Source organism: Hoplias malabaricus, chromosome 12 (assembly GCF_029633855.1).
Source record: "Hoplias malabaricus isolate fHopMal1 chromosome 12, fHopMal1.hap1, whole genome shotgun sequence".
NCBI lineage: Eukaryota > Metazoa > Chordata > Actinopteri > Characiformes > Erythrinidae > Hoplias > Hoplias malabaricus.
Window position 1 is genome coordinate 24,041,028 of NC_089811.1, and position 19,629 is coordinate 24,060,656.

The 19,629-nt window shown below is 40.5% G+C and overlaps 2 protein-coding genes across 3 annotated transcripts in view; one reads left to right on the forward strand and one right to left on the reverse strand.

Moving 5' to 3' along the window:
- tmtc4 (transmembrane O-mannosyltransferase targeting cadherins 4) overlaps window positions 1-8,010 on the reverse strand; it is a 54,696-nt gene extending 46,686 nt beyond the window's left edge. The window contains exons 1-2 of one of the 2 annotated variants that reach the window (XM_066686614.1): window positions 7,849-8,010; window positions 1,341-1,453 (exon numbers count right to left, since the gene is read on the reverse strand). The gene's annotated coding sequence lies outside the window, so the exon portion shown is untranslated. Of the gene's footprint in view, window positions 1-1,340; window positions 1,454-7,229; window positions 7,369-7,848 lie in introns of those variants that run through there. The other variant, XM_066686613.1, reaches the window with a different exon arrangement.
- The window catches only part of si:ch211-168k14.2 (phospholipase D1), a 49,754-nt gene that overhangs the window by 18,346 nt on the left and 11,779 nt on the right, over window positions 1-19,629 (forward strand). Inside the window, exons 9-18 of the mRNA XM_066686612.1 lie at window positions 459-611; window positions 1,332-1,481; window positions 1,805-1,888; window positions 2,300-2,381; window positions 9,025-9,135; window positions 11,564-11,773; window positions 15,621-15,828; window positions 16,885-17,016; window positions 17,411-17,536; window positions 18,337-18,455. Of these exons, the coding sequence (XP_066542709.1) occupies window positions 459-611; window positions 1,332-1,481; window positions 1,805-1,888; window positions 2,300-2,381; window positions 9,025-9,135; window positions 11,564-11,773; window positions 15,621-15,828; window positions 16,885-17,016; window positions 17,411-17,536; window positions 18,337-18,455 (1,375 nt within the window). The remainder of the gene's footprint in view (window positions 1-458; window positions 612-1,331; window positions 1,482-1,804; window positions 1,889-2,299; window positions 2,382-9,024; window positions 9,136-11,563; window positions 11,774-15,620; window positions 15,829-16,884; window positions 17,017-17,410; window positions 17,537-18,336; window positions 18,456-19,629) is intronic.

Here is a 19,629-nt window from a genome sequence, read left to right on the forward strand (position 1 = left end):
TCCAAACCACACCCTTCAAACAGAAAAACTGATACCTCTTTTTTGTGAGAAACGTCCCAGGCTCACAGGCATATAGTCATCAGTATGACCTCCAGTCTTTATTCCTCTCACAACTGCCACAGCACAGAAGAGAGCTGCCCCTGAAATGAGTAGTATAGAATAACACATGCCCATGTTGAACTATTCCTCATCTGCAGAGAAACACTGTTTTTATTTCAGTTTTACAGGCAGCTAATGTTACACTTGCAAAATTCACACAGCTCGTAAAAGCAAACAGTGAAGCTTCAGCTCCAACTGCACTTTACTCGGATTGCGGCCCTAGCTGGGCACTCGGGTTATGCCTTTTCTTTTGTTGCGGCCATTTACTTATTTTTGCTTAATGTGACTGTTATCCTATGGCGGCTGGATCAGCTCTCTCCATGTCTCCATTCTCATCAGGCGCCTGTTTCATGTTTCAGATGGCTGGTGGTGAAAGACTCCTTTGTTCTCTACATGAGGCCCGATGATGGTCAAGTAGGTACGGTGATTCTCTACGATAAGGGTTTCCACATCAAAATAGGGACCCAAGAGACTGGAGTCAGGCATGGAGTGACAATTGAGAATCTTTGCAGGCAGGTCATCTTATTCATCTTACTTTTGACCATTTATGTCTATATCTGAAATGTTTAATTTCCATTGGCTTATATGTTCTCTGAGCTTGTCCAAGCATAAGTCTAAAGAAATGTTTAAAATGCATCGAACCTGAAGATTTATGAGTGTGCATATATTGTTAATTTCATACCACTGATCTGTCACCTCAGTGATGCAGTTTGTGCTGGACTTATTTAAATAGTGTGCTTACATTTTAAAATAGATTGAAAATTTCAAAACCAATATTATTAGTGCATACCGTATAACCCTTAATTTTAGGAAACAAACATATACTTAAAAAAGGTAGAGGCATAATTATCATATAACATCACCTTTTCTTTTAATTACACTTTTTAATAAGGTACAAATTGTTGAAGTTTGCATGTGGATTTTGTATCCATTCTTGCATGATACAAGACTTCAGCTGCTCAACATTCCATGGTCATAGTAATCTGACTCTTTTTTTTCATAATGGGCCATATGAAACAGATCTGGAATGAAGGCAGGCCAGTCAAGTACATACAAACGTTTTCTACAAAAACATGCTGCTGTAGCACATACAGAACGAGGCCTTAATTTTTTTGTACTGAAATGACCATGGATGTCCCAAGGAAAGCTTTCACCTTGATGCAGTATGTCTCTCTAAAATCCTAATCATGCCTGCAACATCACCACACCTTTATCTTTCATCTCTATTGCAGGGCACTTACCATTAAGTGTTCTACATATAGACAAGCCCGCTGGTGGGGCCACTCCATTGACGAATTTGCCCAGAGGTTCGGACAGGACTTTCTGAGAGAAAATCGGCACAGCTCTTTTGCCCCTGTCAGAGAAAGCACAACAGCACAGTGGTGAGGAGTAATGAAAAACTGAGCAGTACACCCTTCTACCATGTATATATTGTGTTTAAGCCTTTGTTATACAGTTTAATACACTGCAATCACTCATGAGCCAAAGTGAAAATGACTTACTTTCTTTTCATATGACATTTCACATCTTATGAATCACTTTTACCAGTCAGTTCATTCGACAGTGCACTTGAGTTACATTTAACATTTTGTTCCTGTTCTTTCCTGTCTAGATGTGAACTTCCTTGTACAATTACTGTATAAGAAATATCTGTGAGGCACCCTGGTACTGCTTTTAAATGAACCATCCTGTGACTCTTTTGAAGGTTTGTCAACGCAGCTGGGTACTTTGATGCCATAGCTGATGCCCTGGAAGGTGCAAAGGAGGAAATCTTCATCACAGCCTGGTGGTACAGATTAGACTCAGCATCAATCATTCCTCTTGTGCCTAGGTTTGACGATGCTGTGAGCACTTATTTCACACCCCTTGATGTAGCAGAGGAACATGCGGGACTCGTTTTTGCACACCATAGCATGCATGCTTGTTCCCCAGAATCAAATCTCATTCCACCTGGGGATATTTGTTATGAACGTTTTTGACAACATGCGAATGTCTCCCTTTCTGGATAAAAAGATTGTGTTGCTCTTCAAACTGTCCAGTATTTTTAGGTTTTGGCAGCTTTAACATCCTCTGGGAATTTTATGAACACTTAAATGCAATAGTAATTCAATTGCATTAAAATGAGGCAAATTTAATGTGGGTTAGGGTTGTGGTACATTACTATTGTATTCATATTCAGATTTCCCCTATGGTCTTTTAGGCTGAGTCCAGAGATCTTCCTCAAAAGGCCAGTTGTGGACGGAAATACATGGCGATTAGATCACGTCTTAAAACGGAAAGCAGTGAGTATCTTGAGCAGATTACCATTTCACAAAAAAAAAATTTTTAACTGCTTCATTAACTTTGCATAAGAATTGTGTGAATCTTTGGTGTTTCCTATTCTGTAACTCTATATTTCAGCCAAATATTTATACCAAATTCATGACCAACATTCTTTAAAAAACGTTGCTTATTATGGTTCTGCCACAATGCAGAAGAACTGCTTTTGTTAACAAAACCTTCAAAAGTATTTACAACAGTACTTCCCAACATTAGTTATGTAAATGGCATGTGATAGATGTTTATGAAGGATATTGAATAATGTAAAATTTCCATGATGTATGTCTATTTTTAATAACAAATATATAACAAATATATATATATATTACATTAAGTTGAAGTTCGTTGAACCTTAAAATTTCTAAAAGTTTCTTCATGCTCAATTTTCAAAAACTGCTTTAAAGGAATAAAATGTAAGAATTCACTTTGTGTCCTGAGCACCCACTACCTGCTGCTGAGTATAATTCACATTTACAGTACTGTCGTGAAATCAAGTCTCATATTATGGAAGCAAATCTGTCTCATTAGACTTCAATTGCTCTTGAATTCAACTCGCAAATTTTCAAGAACACGTTTTCACTTTAATTATTCAAGGTTAATAAATTCAGATAAAAAATTAAATTTCAACAAACAATATATTTCTCATATTTATCATATTTCTCAGTTGCTCATCTTCGACAGACAAAATTCAGATGCCAAAATAAGAGTGAAAAAATTCAGAATACACATACGGGATACCAAGGATAAGCAATCGATTCATTTGGATTTTCTTTTTCAACTTGCATTCTGTCGCCGCTAGATGCAAAATACGAACCCAATTTCCATACCGTGGAAAAACTACACGTTTATCTTCCTTCCGCGGATATTATCTCTTTATTTTCAAAGTGTCTCATAAATCTGAAAGGCTCACTAAAAACACAATATAACAGACTATTGATGTCCTGAAGATGAAGAAATGTTACTGTGGAATTTCTGTATAATTGCATATAAACATAGCATTGGACATGATAGAATGTGTGGGGAAATTGTGCATTTGGCTAAATTCATTGCGCATTATCTCTTTATTTTCAAAGTGTCTCAAAAATCTGAAAGGCTCATTGAAGGCACAATATAACAGACTATTAATATCCTGAAGATGAAGAAATTTTATTGTGGAATTTTTGTCATGGCCCTGTGAATATAGCAAGTGACATGATGAATATGTGGAAACACTGGTTACGTATGTAACCATGGTTATGTGAATAGTGGATGACCACCAGGGCGGTGCCAAAAGTGGATGTATGCCTGCCATGCCATGACCTTCCGAGAGCGTTTGCCAACGAAGTATAACTGCTCGGAACACACTGTACTGCCTCAGGAACCTGGATCTTCTCGCCTCTCTGAGTGACCAGGAACCCTGGCGGTCATCCACTATTCACATAACCACTGTTGCATACGTAACCAGCATTATGTTTCATATCTCCTGACCGCCAGGGCGGTGCCAAAAGTGGATGATGTGTACCAACAATGTCACGAGAAGGATTATTGACAGTCTGCGGCCTGGAATAGAACTGCTGTAGACAGTCCCTCTGCAGCTGCAATGTTCACACTGTAAAATAGGGAGAAGGTGCATGGTGAGGACCACATAGCCGCCGTGCATATCTCTTGCAGGGAAACACCTCAGTGTGCAGCCCAGGAAATTGCAATACCCCGGACAGAATGGCCTGTGATATGGTATGGCATCTGGTGGCTTGCAGCCTCATAAGCCCCTCGAATAACGTCCACAAGCCAATGGGACAGTCGTTGCTTAGACAGTGCCATCCCCAGCTTGGCGGCAGAGAAGCAAACAAACAGCTGATCGGTCTTCATTACATTAGCCGTAGCGATTACATAGGCCATAAGGGCACGCACAGGGCAAAGTAAGGACCGCCTTGCATCAGAATGGTCTGTGTAGGCAGGGAGAACAATGGCCTGATTCACAAAGGCAGGTTCCAAAATCTTAGGCAGGAAGGCAGTGTTCAGCCTCAACCTGATGCTAGAATCATTTATGCCCCACTGCAGGCATAAAGGACTGACGGACATAGCATGGAGCTCACACCTCCGCTTAACTGTGCAGATGACTAGTAAAAAAGCAGTCTTCAGGGAGACCCACTGGAGGCTTGCCTGTTCCAATGGCTCAAAAGGTGCCTGACAAAGGCTGTCTAGTTCCAGTGAAAGGTCCCAAGGTGGAGATCGAAGTGTACGAGTCAGGACCACTTGTCTCGCCCCCTTCAAGAAGGAGGTAATCAATTCCTGAGAACCAAACGAAACACCATCGGACAGCACCAAGTGGTGTGACAAGGCGCCCACGTACACCTTAAGTGCGGAGGGGGACTTCCCATCGTTCAGTTGTGACTGCAAGAAGGACAGAAGGACTGCAAGAAGGACTGCCCTCTCTGTAGTGAGAGCAGATCTGTACGACTCGGTAGCGTACAGTAGTGGAAAGTGAGGAAAAGCGTAGAGTAGTGCCCTTGGCCAGTTGTGGGCTAAGGCATCCTCACCCAGTAGGCTGTCTTGTGACTTTTCTGAAAACCACAGGGGGCAATGCGTGGTGTCCCGTGAGGCGAAGAGATCAACCTGAGCTTTCCCGAACAACTTCCACACTAACTGAATCACCTCGGGATGCAGTCTCCACCATCCTGGGTGTATGGTGTAGTGGGAGAGGGTGTCTGCCACGTTGTTGGTAGAGCCAGCCATGTGTGCCGCTCTGAGAGACAGGAATCTTGGGTAAGCCCATCTCCACAGACCCTGGGCAACAGTCTTGTTCCGCCAAAGTGATTCACATAATACACCGCTGACATATTGTCCGAGCGTATCAAGACATGCCTCCCTTGGAGCATGGGAAGAAAATTTCTCAGTGCAAGCCATATTGCCCATAGATCCAGCGTATTGATGTGGCTCCGGGCCTGCCAGTCGGACCAGAGTCCCTAAACTGCCCTGTGATGATATACTGCCCCCCAGCCAGTGGGGGGTGCGTCCATGGTAATCACTTCCCTGCGGGAGGGGACGCACCCAAGCCTGCATCCTAGTTTCAAGCGGTGGATGGTGCAGAGTTTGGCTCGAGCACAAGCCCAAGGGAGGGATGCTCTCATAAGGCGCGAGTCTAGTACCATTCCCAGAAAGTTTATGTTTTGGTTCGGAATGAGCATGCACTTTGCCTGATTCACAGTGAACCCCAGTGCCAACCCCTGGGAGCCAGGGAGAGGCAGAATGGTAAGACACGAAATTGGTACACCCTCTGATTGAAGACAAACCAGAGGAAGCACCTGTGCTCCAGAGCAATGGGAACATGAAAGTATGCGTCTGCAAAGTCGACAAGTGTGAACCATTCCACTTTGTTGATCATACGAAGGGTGACCGCCGTGTTCAGCATCCAGAACCTTTAAATTAGCTGCCGGAGGTCTAAAATGGGTCTGAGCCCACCATCCTTTTTGGGAACCACAAAGTAAACAGGGTAAAAACCCTCTGTCTAAACATGAGGGTCCACTAACTCTATGGCTCCCTTGTCCAGGAGAACTCAACCTTTCTGAGAGAGCCTTGCTGCCTGGTGTGGGTTTTGAACTCTGGTAAACACTGGGCGAGAACTTAGGGGTAGCTGGCAGCAAAACTGCAGTCTGTAACCCCTTGACATGGTCCTGGGGACCCATGGATCTGAGACCGTCCTGTCCCAATAAACTTGATGGAAAGCAGGAAGGGGTCCAGTCACCGGCTGGGGCATGTCAGCAGTGATCTGCGGTAGTACAGTGGGGTACATGCCGCCTAGGGGTGCTGCGTGCTGCCTAGGGGCTGGCACAGGAACTGTGTCATGACTCTGCACTCTGTGCGGTGGGCGACGAAAGCTCTGTGATTGTCCCACGCCATGAAGTTTCCGTGCTTCTGTGAGGGATAAGCGGGGCTCCAGGGCTTCCTTTGCTGCAGGGCCAAAGAGATAACCAGGAGCCATGGGTACTGATTGTAGTGTGGTGCGGCACGGCTCAGGTAGCGAGGACTGGAGCAGCCACACTAGTCAAATTGTGTAGCATTTAAGGTGGAACAGAAAATCCAAATGAATCGATTGCTCATCCTTGGTGTCCCGGATGTGTACTCTGAATATTTTTGAACTCGTATTTTGGTATCTGAATTTCGTCTGTCGAAATGGAGCAACTTCGAAATATATTGTTTGAATTTTTTTAAGCTTGATTTTTTTATCTGAATTTATTAACTTTATAATAAATAATAACAGTGAAAATGTGTTCAATTCAAGAGCAATTATATTCAAATGCATAATTGCAAAGCAAAATAAAAAAAATAAATAAAATTAAATTCAAAATCAACAAAATTCAGATACAAAATTTCAGTGCAAAAAAATTCAGTGCTACAAATTCAAAGGTGGTGAGACAGATTTTCTTCCATACTCACACACCTCTCTCTCTCCCTCGCTCGTTCACTCACTCAAACACCGGTAAATATAACTCTCACACAACAACACACACCTATCTCACTTTTACTCACTCACTCATTTAACGAGTGACGTTTACGAAAGTAGTAAACGGCTTTGGGGCTTCGACTGATTTTGAGACGGAGAATATATCTAGATATGTAATCGGATAAAATAATGTTGACTACATGATAAAACGCATATATCGCTCATAATACACACTAGACCATGCTATTACAACCCTAAAGTGTATATTCGGTGGTACACTAGCCGTTATAACCACAGCAACCGACAGTAAAGCACTTGTTACCGGAATCGATGTCCAATGCTAAAAACTGAGCTAATCCGGCTAAAGTAAGCAGGCGCTAGCACTCACCCTCATTCATGAGTAACTCTCAAAAACGGATTATAACACCGTCCTCAAGATAGCTTGGGTTCCACCGACACAAAGTGTAACTTTAGTCATTTTATCCACATAGCAACCGGCGAAAAAAAACAAACACTTATTAAAAAAATGATGTCTAACGCTAAATAGTGAGCTTATCCGAGTAAAGTTAGCACCTGCAAACCCTGGCTCACTGCTCAGTAACTCAAAAATGCACTACAACACTTTCGTCAACAAAACTATTACTAACTTGTACCACAACACATGAAAAAAAGGGCAACTAGAGTTGAAAATGTTGCCATTTCAACTTTACACAGAGTACACAGTGAAACGAAACAACGTTCCTCCGGGACCAGGCTGAAAAAAAAAAACACGACTGCAGACAGAAACACAAAGTGCAAAAAAGTACAAGTTCAAACAGTGCAACACAGTACAGACAAAATGTGTATTCTATGTTTATACTCTCATCGTCAAAAAATAGTTGAACTCAGCAGGAATCAACCGACTGTGGGTATGAGGTCAGGTTTGACATTGTGAAACATGACGATGATTCAAGTTTCCCACTTGGCTGCGCATGTGATCTGGGCAAGAATGGACCTTATCACTGTACCTGACAAACTATATAACGGTCATTCTGTTGTGCGTACTTTCCATTCAGACACTGGTTCTGGTGCTACGATCCTTTGCAATCGAAGAATGCCTCTGTGGAGAGTTTGAAAGCACATAAACTCTTATTGAGGTAGTGTCACAGCACACTGTTGGCAACAGTAAACAGAAAACGGCATGCACCAGTGACGTGAAAGATCTGGGAGACCTACATGCACCACAGGCATGCGCAGAGTGATGCATCAGCCATGATTTCAGCGAGCAGTTATGCCCTCCATGAATCATCTTGTAAGCACGAGAATCAATGGCCGACGGCTGCACGGCACAGGACGGCCACAACGACTGCCTTTAAATGCTGCAGTGGTGTCATGCCAGACTGTAACTCAGTGACTCACTCATTCTCAGTGACATGCTTTTGTCTTGGTGGAGACGACCAACGAATTAATGTGTGAAAGCACCTTTGTCAGCATCAAGATGAACGGTTTGTTGTCACACATACAGAAGGCCTGGTGTCATAGTGTGGGGAGCAAATTTGTACAATACCAGGTCATATTTAGTCTTCGTTTACAGGCATGGGATGGATTATCTCAACACCATTAGGAACCTCTATAACTCCATGCCGAGACGCCTGGCATGTTGAGTTAGAAAACATGGTGGCTCAACATCGTACTGAGAGACTATGCGAAGCTCAATAAATATTGCCCCTACCAGGCTACATTTTTAATAATTTATTTTACACTTCATTTTGGGGGAAACTATTTTTGATGAGTGTATATGGAAACAATAAAAAAGTAGTGCAATGATTTTTATGTTTAAAACATGGTAAACTCATTACAGTTCCTGACTAAACAATATTACTACTCGTTAGTCATATCTGTGGATACGTTGGTGAGATCTCTTTAAAAGTATTTGTACTCTCTCTGTGAACACATTATTTTATTGATGTTAAATGATTGACTTTATCCTCCTAGATAAAATAATATATTCTGAAGATGTATTCACTTGTATTTTGCTGTTACAGATATGTATGGGGTGTTTTGAATATGGAACCCAGTGCTGAATATATGGGGTGGTTTGTTCTAAGGTTTAACAATGAGCTAAATCTTTAAGCACATGGTGAAACATTTGTATGTGAAGGTTAAAACAAAAGCGCTGACTTTGTTTTTGATCATCACACCAGGAACAAGGCGTAAAGATCTGTGTCTTGCTCTACAAGGAGGTGGAAGTCATCCTGGGCCTCAACAGCGAATACACCAAGAAGACTCTGATGGGCCTTCACTCTAACATCATGGTGAGTCCTACAGTATGTCAGATGTTCCTAAAAGCTGGCTGCTCTCCTCCACTGACAGTGATACAGAGGGGACCTGTCCCTCCGCATCAGCCTTGCCCCCAACTCCCACCCGTTCTTGCTCCCCCTCCACATCCCACAGCCGCTCCCGTCCCTCCAAGAACAAAGCCCCTATCAAAACATATCATGCACAGCACTGGATCAACCAGCTTGTTTCTGCCCCCCTGGCCACATAGATAGGCCTGTTACTTAGATCAGATTTGGGTTTTGCCAAAACCTTTGTAGCAGAAAGGGGAGATCACTTTGTTTTTAACTCTACAGGCCATATATCTGGAGAGGGTCAGGTTGTTCCGAGCTGGTCGTCTTGGGAAGAGTCTAAAGCTGTAAGTCTGCCTCGACCTCCACTGACACAGAGGAAGCATCTCCACGTCGTAGCATGGCTCTGCAGTGTCCATCACTGCAGCAGGCTATCCCCAGGCTGGGGAGTGATTGACGCTCAGTCATATTATCTTATTGGACTGCTGCTTGAAATTGTGCAGAAGAATGATGCTGGGAAGTGGCTGGGGACCCACAGCCTGAGGAGATGGGATAGCGCAGCAGCTGGGTGGAGGTATATTCTTGGGCCCTGCTGGTGCACGAGCACCTGCCAGGGGCAGCATCCTCTGGAGGCTCAGTGAAAGCTGGTGGAGGCGCAGCTGTACTTGTTTCTCACATTGGGTGCCACCTTCTTGTGAGACCTGCTATTTTTGGCCCCAGTCCAGCTGTATTCCTTACTAAAATTCAGTTGGATTCTTTTCTGCTTTCTAGAAATATCTCCAGTGTATATCACTGCGTTATTAAACTATATGTGTATAAATGAGTTATTTAGAATTAGACTTAATGAGTAATTTAACATGTACTATGAAAATTGTACCACAACTCTGAACTGGATAAACTGTAACAGGCAATGAATGAATGAATACAAATCATATAGAGCTGTGAATGAATTACTAAATAAAAAAAATATTTAGTGTACATTGTCCTTGGGTGCCTTGAAAGGCACTTTCCCAATTTATTTTTAATTATTATTCATATTTGCTCATTTACATGTACTGAAATTAAAAGTTGATGGATTTTTTTTAAATGAGTGCTCACATGGCATTGTAGCCCTTCAAAATCATGACAGAATCTATATCATTCCTGAAGTTGTAAAAGTGGTCAATGCACTGCTTAATTTTTTTAATTTGAATTATCCATTACTCACTCCCCATATGTGTTTTTTTTTCTTGACATATTTTGACACAATGTGGACATGGTGAAATGCACCAGAAATTGGGTTAATGGCCCAACAGAACCTGTGTGGTTTTCATGAACTGAAATTTTAGCTGTCAGCTGCTTTTGTGTGTGTTGTGCTTGCTGTGTTGTTGTTTTTTTTCTATAAAACTCTATATTTATTTTCCAGATATATATAGATAATATATATACATATTATATATTTATAAAGAATGAGTTTAGAGCAGCCCCACCTGAAGCAACCCTGCAAACACCAGACGCCATATAAACGTTGTTGTTCTTGGGATAAGTCTGGTCTGTCCCTCATGGCTTTTATTTGGTCTGTCTGATTTGATCCAAATTTAGCCAAGACAGATGTTGTTTTCAGACCATTTACCACATTTCAATCAATCTTTTTATAGATGTCTTTTCATTTTCAACCAATTTCAAAAGTTGTTTTGATGGCTTGTCAGACCTTATTGTCTTATATACATATACATACATACATATCTCTCACTGGGCTGTAGAGCAGTGGAGAAATGGGATCTCTGGAACTCCATCCTGTACCACTGGGAGGACCTGGGGTTGGTTTTAATGTAGAAAACCTGCATCTGCATTTGACACAATGTTCTCCAAGCTGAATACCGTCAAATCTTAACACGAGTGTCCCAACATCTAGTGTAAATCCTTTTCAGACCATAGAATATTTTTAAAGACCCTCATCTTTATGCAGTAGGCAGCATGGTGGCGCAGCAGGTAGTGTCGCAGGGACCTGGAGGTTGTGTGTTCTCCCCGTGTCCGCGTGGGTTTCCTCCGGGTGCTCCGGTTTCCTCCCACGGTCCAAAAACACACATTGGTAGGTGAATTGGTGACTTAAAAGTGTCCATAGTGAAAGAATGGTGCCCTCTCCAGGGTGTGTTCCTGCCTTGCGCCCAATGATTCAGGATAGGCTCCAGACCCACTGGGACCCTGAACTGGATAAGCGGTTCTGGCATTTTGGATAATGCCAGAAAAATGCCCAAAACATTTAAATGACCCACTTTTCTAAATGTCTAATAAAAAAAATCTGTCCTGCCTATGGTTTGTAATTGTTGAAATTCACTGCCGAATGATTATTTTACAGTTTTATTCTTAAATTCTGGATTCACGCCTTTCCCTATCTCACTGTGCTGCATGACAGGTGATCCGGCACCCTGACCACGTCCCTTCCACAGCACTCCTGTGGGCTCACCATGAGAAGTCAGTGGTAATTGATCAGTCGCTGGCTTTCATGGGGGGAATTGACCTTGCCTACGGGAGATGGGACGACTCCCAACACAGACTGACCGATGTGGGTAGTGTGAGAAGAAGTCCTCAGCCTAGTCCTGCGCTGTCCCCTAGTCTCACCAGAGTAAGATACAACTCTATCATCACTGTCACCATGTATTCACAACTAAAGGCTTCCTAGAAAGTTCCAAATATTTATAAAGGGTTTCTTTAATTAATTTTTATTTGCATTGGTACAATTTATTTCATAGCAGTCATAAAATATACCTGTAATTTATTGTTTTTAAAATGTGCATAGTGCAGGAATCCTTCAGTATAGTAATTGTTATATAGGAAGTAGTCCTATTTATTTAAATTAATTTAAATTGTCATGTTTATGCCATGATGACTAAAAGTACATTTTAAAGGCATAAAAGGACATAAGTTCTACAACACTTTAAAACAGTTTGAGAAATAAAACTCTAATAATTCTAAAGATAATTCTAATTTCTTTCAGAAGCCCTTAGGTATTCTGGTATTCTGCTAAAAGCCCAGCTTAAGGTGTAGACAGTTGAAATCTGAGAATGTTTATAGATGTATTCCGCTACAAAAACAACTACAACTTTAGGCTGTTTTTTTTTTCATATGTTAAGACTGATATCAAATATTCAGAAACTAGTATGAAAGTAACATTTAGGTTAGGCATATCTGAAAGTGTAAATGAATGAATGAGTGAATTAATTAATTAATATTAAGAATAATATTTTGGGCTCATATATGGAACTTTAGGGTTTAAGGGTTTGATTACGACTGTGAAACAATTCTAACATTAAAACAATCAGGAAAAACCTAAAGTAACATATTAGCAAGAGTAAGCCCAGTATGCGTGCTGTGTAATAGTATACTAAGTGAAATAAAGCATTATGTTGGTATAGGAATACTCTTCAGTGAGTTTCATTAATAAAGGTATTCCTGGCTGTTCAGGGGACTTCTCCAGTGAGCTGTAAGCAAATTGGACAGGAGTAAACTTGCTCTAAATGTGACCCATGGAGAGCAATAGCCCACAGTGGCCCTGCAATGTTTGTCAACATCGGACTGACCCCATCAGGGTTGGCGACATGCTATTGCCAGCTGGGTGTTTCTGAGATCTGTCAAAGTACTCACTGGGGGGAATGCAACATGCACCTGACAGCTGCCAGCTCCCACTACTTCTACAGATCAGCACCACTGCACCAATGAGCATTTCTGTGTATGGTATTTAACTGCTGCTTTGCAGCAGCTGCACTGAGGGTTTACAGGCTTTTACACACAGAATGTGTGTAATCTGAGTGATTTCAACTGACTTGTACTTGTAATCAATAATCAGAGTAACACATCAGCGTTCATGCATTTAAATGTAGCTTAAAGGACTAATTGTTTAGTTTAAAATCAAAAAGACAAATAAATTAACAAGATGGTTAACTTCAATAGTAAAATTAGTAGATTAAATGCAACAAACCCTAACAGAAAATAAGGGGTGAATACCCTAAAAGGAACTAAAAATAATGAGAAATAAACAAAGAGAAAAAATAAAACTGTAAATGCAACAATTATTATGGTAAAACTAAAGTGCAAGTCCAAAAATAGTTTATTTTTTAATTTATTTACAGACAGAGGGGTCTGGTAAATATCTATTGGTAATATATTCCAGATACGGGCTGTGTGAACTGGTAAGGAGTTATGAAAAACAATAAATCAGTCAAATGTAATCAGATTAAATGACACCTGTGAAGCAATGTAAAAGATTGTTGCTCTTCATTAATCAGTACTGGATCATCTTCTTTTTATTTGTGTGTACAGCACAGTTTGTGCAATTATTTTTCAGTACATGTTCATTAACTGTTTAATAACTAAAGCAATAAATAAAAATTATGTTTAAATAAAACCCCTTCATATAAAATATATACATATTTGTCAGACTATTTGAAAAAGCAAACAGCAGACGTCTTTTTCCAATAAATATTTAATGAATGGACAAATACTGTTCAGCTTGAGTAAAATGACGCAGGTTCTCATTTCACTGTATGTAAATACTTTTTTCTTTTGTATGTGAAGTTTACATTTTCGAGAGACAATGTTTTTTAAATACAGTAAATAATATATTGAGATTTTTTTTTCTTTGAAGCCAAATGTGTCTGGGCAGTATTATTGACCACAAAAGACCATTGTAGACTAGTTTTCGAGCCAACGTCAGGTTTTTGTCCCAAGGATTGATTTTTGCGGCTAATGTCTGCAGGTCTGGATAGGCCTTTTTTCCACTAGCAAACGTAAAATCGCAATTACAGAGCATCTGGGGCACCCTTGAAGGGCCTGTGGTTGCTAATCCCAGTGCTCTCACGCTGAGGAACATTGCCTGGCCTCACTGGGCACTTCCTTCCCCCTGGAGAGTTGCATTAAACATAAAGGGTTTGCATGGATGAGTGAGTCAACAAATTACTGGGGGCCACTAAATGGGGGGAGAATGATTTTGCTTATATGCCCACCTCTTGCAGGCTGCAGTCTACCTGCCTGCCATTTTGTCATTAAATATGGGCCCAGGCTTTTAAATAAACATGATTTCAGCCCTTCCAAATCGAGGCGCTTATTGCATGTACTTAGGGGCTTCTCTCCCCATGCATGAGTGGCTGTATCCATCAACTCGGGCCCCGTCAACTGTAAAATCTTTGCTAATATACATGAAACTGTTACAGCTGTTGGTCTAACCTTTCAAAACGTCTCCTAAGGAGCAGAGTGATATTTGCACTTAATAAAATTATGCCCACCGGGAGGAGACTGCTGTGACATTTGCCATTTGTCAAGTCTGGACCACTATGATCCTCCATGAGCCATTAACCTGCACACTTCAGAGGCCATTTTCCTCTTCACTCTCAACCCAGCACTCAGTGCAGACAGGGACAGCAAGGGCTGCTTTAGTAACATATTACACTCACTGATACTCTAATTCAAGCCATAAAGTCAAGCCATTGATTCAGGACAGGTGGGCCATTACTAGACCCTTAGACCTTGGAGCCCACCAGCAGCTCAATACATCAGCAGCATTTAATACGGCATGTCGTCACCGTTACACAGCAGTGCAGAGCCATGATAAGTTCTTCCATAGACTTTGAGTTTTTTTTTTTTTCATCAGACATATGGTAGAAATAGATTACAGCTCCCTGTGGGTGTCTTTACGAGAGAGCAGGTGGAAGATATTACAGAGGATATACTATAGCTAAAATGAGAAGTAAATACAGAAGGTTCTACCTAGATAAGACACAGCAGCTTGATTTGTTAGCTCATTATTAAGGGAGACTTTAAGAGAAAAGTGATTATGGTATGGGTCTGCATGCACTTTTTTTGATAGTTTGGAATTCCATATCCTACATGCCAGAATGTGTTGTTTATACTGTACATGGGCTAAATAATATACTGTAATTACTTATTTATAGCACTTTGTCACATTATTTAGAAAATATATTCTGGGTAATTTTATTGCATTCCTAATCCTTTCTTATATGTTCTAAAATGATCTGCACAAATGTAATTATTTAAGCCCATTTAAATGTACTTATCTATCATCCAGTAAATTGATTAATTATAGAAATAGCATTGAAAGTTTAAATAACGTACTGTAAATGGAACATAATAGTGGGTGGATATTAATCCAATATTTAACGTTTTTAATGTTTCCTAAAGCATACACTTGAAAGTGGCTACTGGTGTCTAAGTCACAATATTTCAACGTGAATTGCAGAAAAAAACAGCAACCTATGTGAAAAGTTATTTTGGAAGGGTTGAGCATAGAGTATTATTATCATATTATTCCTGTAATGAACCTACAACAAACTTGATTTTATATCACGGAACATAAGATTGAACACTTCTAAATGGTGGTGTATGTGCTGAGATTGATTAAGCTGGATCTGTATATCTCACATGCTTTACAGTATAATGTGTGCATGTGTGTGTCACAGCAGTCTGCTGCTACAGTGCTGGACGAAGAGGAGGAGCTGAAGTTCAGGGTGGTGGTGGAGGAGGAGGAGCTGCTGTGTGCAGATGGATCAGGAGAGCAAACGCAGGAGGCAGAGGAGAACAACTCCTCCCTCACACTCCCCACTATCAAACCCCACTCAGCAATGTCAGAAGACAAGAGCAGATGCAGCTCTGAGGCCACAGAGTCCAGTAAGAGACCATAGTCATTATCCGATGCACTGAAATGAAGTTGGGCAATGTGTTTACAGTTTAAAAGTTTGCAATCAGTGTTTTCAATAATGTAATACTGTGGTTGCAGTGACATGTCCAAAACTGGCTATGTGTTGCTGCTGCCCAACTTCACAGGATTTTAATAGATAGAAAACTGGAAGAATATGAAAAAAAGCTATGGTACAGTACAAAAATAAAGTTCTAATAAAATAAATATCCAGAGTGTCCACTCGAAAGTGTAGACAAACCTTGAGATAAGTTATTGACCTATTGGCCGTATCATTAGTTAAATGTTTCAGTGATGTTTCAGTCATTTCAAGGCAAAGTCTAAGACAGCAAAACTGGGGCCTTTGTTCCCACATTACTCAGCAAAAATGGTAACTGGTATCAAGCTGGGCAGTTAATATTTTCTTTCAGATATGTGGACCTGTCTAATGGTGATGTGTCACAGAGGAAGCATTTGTTTCCTTCACCCTCCTTCACCCAGCTCGGTAGCATTGTGTGATTGGTGTAATACTTGATAGTGGATTGGAATTGCAGTGAATAAATTAGGTGGAGGAAACTAAATTAAAACAAACAATACAAAATTAGAAGATTCCATATTTGTTTATGTTTAAAAATGCATTGCATAATATATCTGTATATAATTTAAGGATGTAATAATATACTGGTTCAGCACATTCGATTTGGAGATTTTAGGTATATTTTTGATGCACGAACGCTCTGAGAGTATAAAATCAAATCAAATGGATTATGAGTGTGGAAACAAAGAGGTATTTTTTTATGTTTTGGCTGCAGTATGTGAGGTTGAAATAGTATATTTTATTTTATTTTTTTTTATTCAAATGGCAGTTTATGCTGTGACATTGCAGCTACACCTTACACACACCTTTCAGTCTGTAATCTTCTAAAATCCAAGTATTTAACCAGAAAAAGTGTACATGGTGACAGCTCCTCACATGAATATAAGTCATTGCTGTGTGTGTGTGTGTGTGTGTGTGTGTGTGTGTATGTGTGTGTGTTTGTTTCTTATAGAGCACTGCAGCAGTAGGAACAGTGTGAGCTCCAGGACGCTGCCTGTTCGAGACTGGTATGCTAAGAGTGTGTCACTACGCTCTAGTGATTCCTACTCATTGGGTCTACACCATTCACTTCTGTTGCCTCATGGTTAGTGCTAGTCTCAGCAGATGTGTATGTGTACATGTAACATATTGGCATTGGCTATTTTTGAAGCCCTATCCTATTCATTATTCATTTGTATATGACTATTTTTTATCCTTTCTTAACCGTCATGAATTAAATAGGTATTTACTGTTACTGCTCTCAGATTTATAACTTTGTCTTGATAAGCAAAACGTACATGATACAAGTTTATCTTTGACACATTGCAGTGACAAACAGATGCGCCCCGTTGAATGGAACAGTAAATGTTACATGTGTAGGATCATCTATAATGGCAAAATACAGCTTTCTTGACAGCCCGTTTGTAGAATAGTGGAGTTTATGCTAAATATTTTCTTTCAAGATTAAATGAGCTTATTTTTTCTTGTCTACTTTGCAGACACCAGTTCACTCAGAAGTCACATAAGCAGCACAGAGCTATGTGGAGAGACACGTTTCTGGCATGGCAAAGACTACTGCAACTTTATCCTCAAAGATTGGGTCAAGCTTAACAAGCCTTTTGATGGTATGACAGAGCAGAGAACTCTGCAGCTCCAAAATAACAACTGTTCTTTCCTCTGGTTCTGAGGTAGTCCTCGGACCAATGTGTTTTGACTAGTGAAGCACAGAATACCCTCTGTCATCCCAGAAGGATGCAGTTCTTATTATTTGGTTTCTTACAACTCAGCAGAGTCATGTCACATGGCAAAAAAAAAAATGCAGGAAACTAAGCAAGAAATGAAAAACTTCACTACACTCTACATTTGATATGCATCTTTGATGATTTCTGTCAGATTCATCAAATGAAGCAATCTCTAGCAAACAGAGCAGAGAGAGAAAAAAATAGACAGAAGTTATTGTGCTACCAGAGCTGCTCCAAACTATTCCATTCTACAGACAGTAGGGGTTATTGTCAGTTCACAGCATTGCCACTCTCTTTCTCTCTACCTCTCTATTTTTGTAACTCGGCTTTTGTGCATTGCAAGGTCTGGTGCCCACACAGTGAAGTCTGGCTATGGCTCAGCAGGAAGATGGGCAGGCCTGACAGATATATACATTACAATATTCACTGGCTTCAAGATGGCGGCGCATGCTCCCCAACACCAGCAACAGAGATTAAGGCCCTCCTTTGATCCCCCTCAAAGGGGCCCAGGCACCACATTTGTTATGCTGATCAGTGTCACCGAGTCGAGCAAATCCTGTCTTGAGTTAATTCACGATGTGCTCCATATCATGAACTTCTTTTTTTTTATACTGAGGGTGTCATGCTTTCTGCTATTGATGTTGAGAGGTTATTGTTTGTTTGTGCTCTTTTATCTTGTCAAGATTTCATTGATAGGTATAAGACACCAAGAATGCCCTGGCATGACATTGGGGTGGCAGTTCACGGGAAAGCAGCGAGAGATATTGCCCGACATTTCATTCAGAGATGGAACTTTACAAAGGTAGGAACAATAAGCTGAACAATTGACCCAACATATTGACTAATGATGGTATTCTGATATGAAAAATGTTATTTCTTCAGAGCATTTCTATTACAAGGTATTTAATTGTCTTTACCCATAGTTATTGTTGTTACATAGCCTTGCATCGCTTTATCGATTCATGTTATGGTCCAAAATCTGGAAAAATAAACAAATTTACAATAAGAACAAATAAACATACAGAATTTCTTTTTTTTTTTTAAACTTTGAGTTAGAAGAAAACATTTAGTTTCTGAATACTTGTGGCTTTTCAGCCATTAGATGGATCAGTTAATTCCACCAGCAGCAAGTGATTAATTAAAATTAAGTTATTGATTTAATAATGTATTGCCATTGGATGGTAACTGTAAATACTGGACTTCCCCTGTGAATGCTGTGTAAAAGGTTAAGCTATTGGTTTTGGCACCCCCTCCTTCCCTTACAACAATAAAATAATTAATTGCTGGTTCTCCAAACAACAGTCAGAATTGTCCAGACTATTGTCTTTTCAATTCTTTATGCATGTAAATCTGGACAATAAAAAGAGATACATGAAGGAAAAGTGCCTTTGAAACTTGGTGTTGGAAAAGACATTTGAAAGTACCTTGGACTGCAATGACAACAAACAAATAGATCCTTGACCAAATCAAGCTTACCTTTCACTAGAAGCCTAGATAACCAAATTGAAGCTCTCTTATTCTAAAGACATGAGAAGAATCAATTCACGGGAAAAGACAGTAACACTTGAAGAATTGAAGAGGACCACCAACAACAAGATATAGGGGTACAATTAAAGAAATAATGAATGAACCACAAGGAGTTTGGTGTGTTCTCCACTTTTCCTCCGGATGCTCTGGTTTCCTCCCACAGGCCAGAAACACACGTTGGTAGGTGGATTAGCGGCCCAAGTGTCCATAGGTGTTAGTGTGTGAGTGAATGTGTGTGTCACTCTGCAAAGGACTGGCTCCCCCTCCAGGGTGTGTCCCATGCTTGCACCCAGTGATTACGGGTAGGCTCCAGACCTACCATGACCCTGAACTGGATAATGAATGAATGAATGCCCCACTAAGATGTCTAAAGACTCAAAGAGAAGACATAATGATCTGGAGAAATACTATCCATATGGTGGACAAATGGAGTCAAAATCAACTTGAGA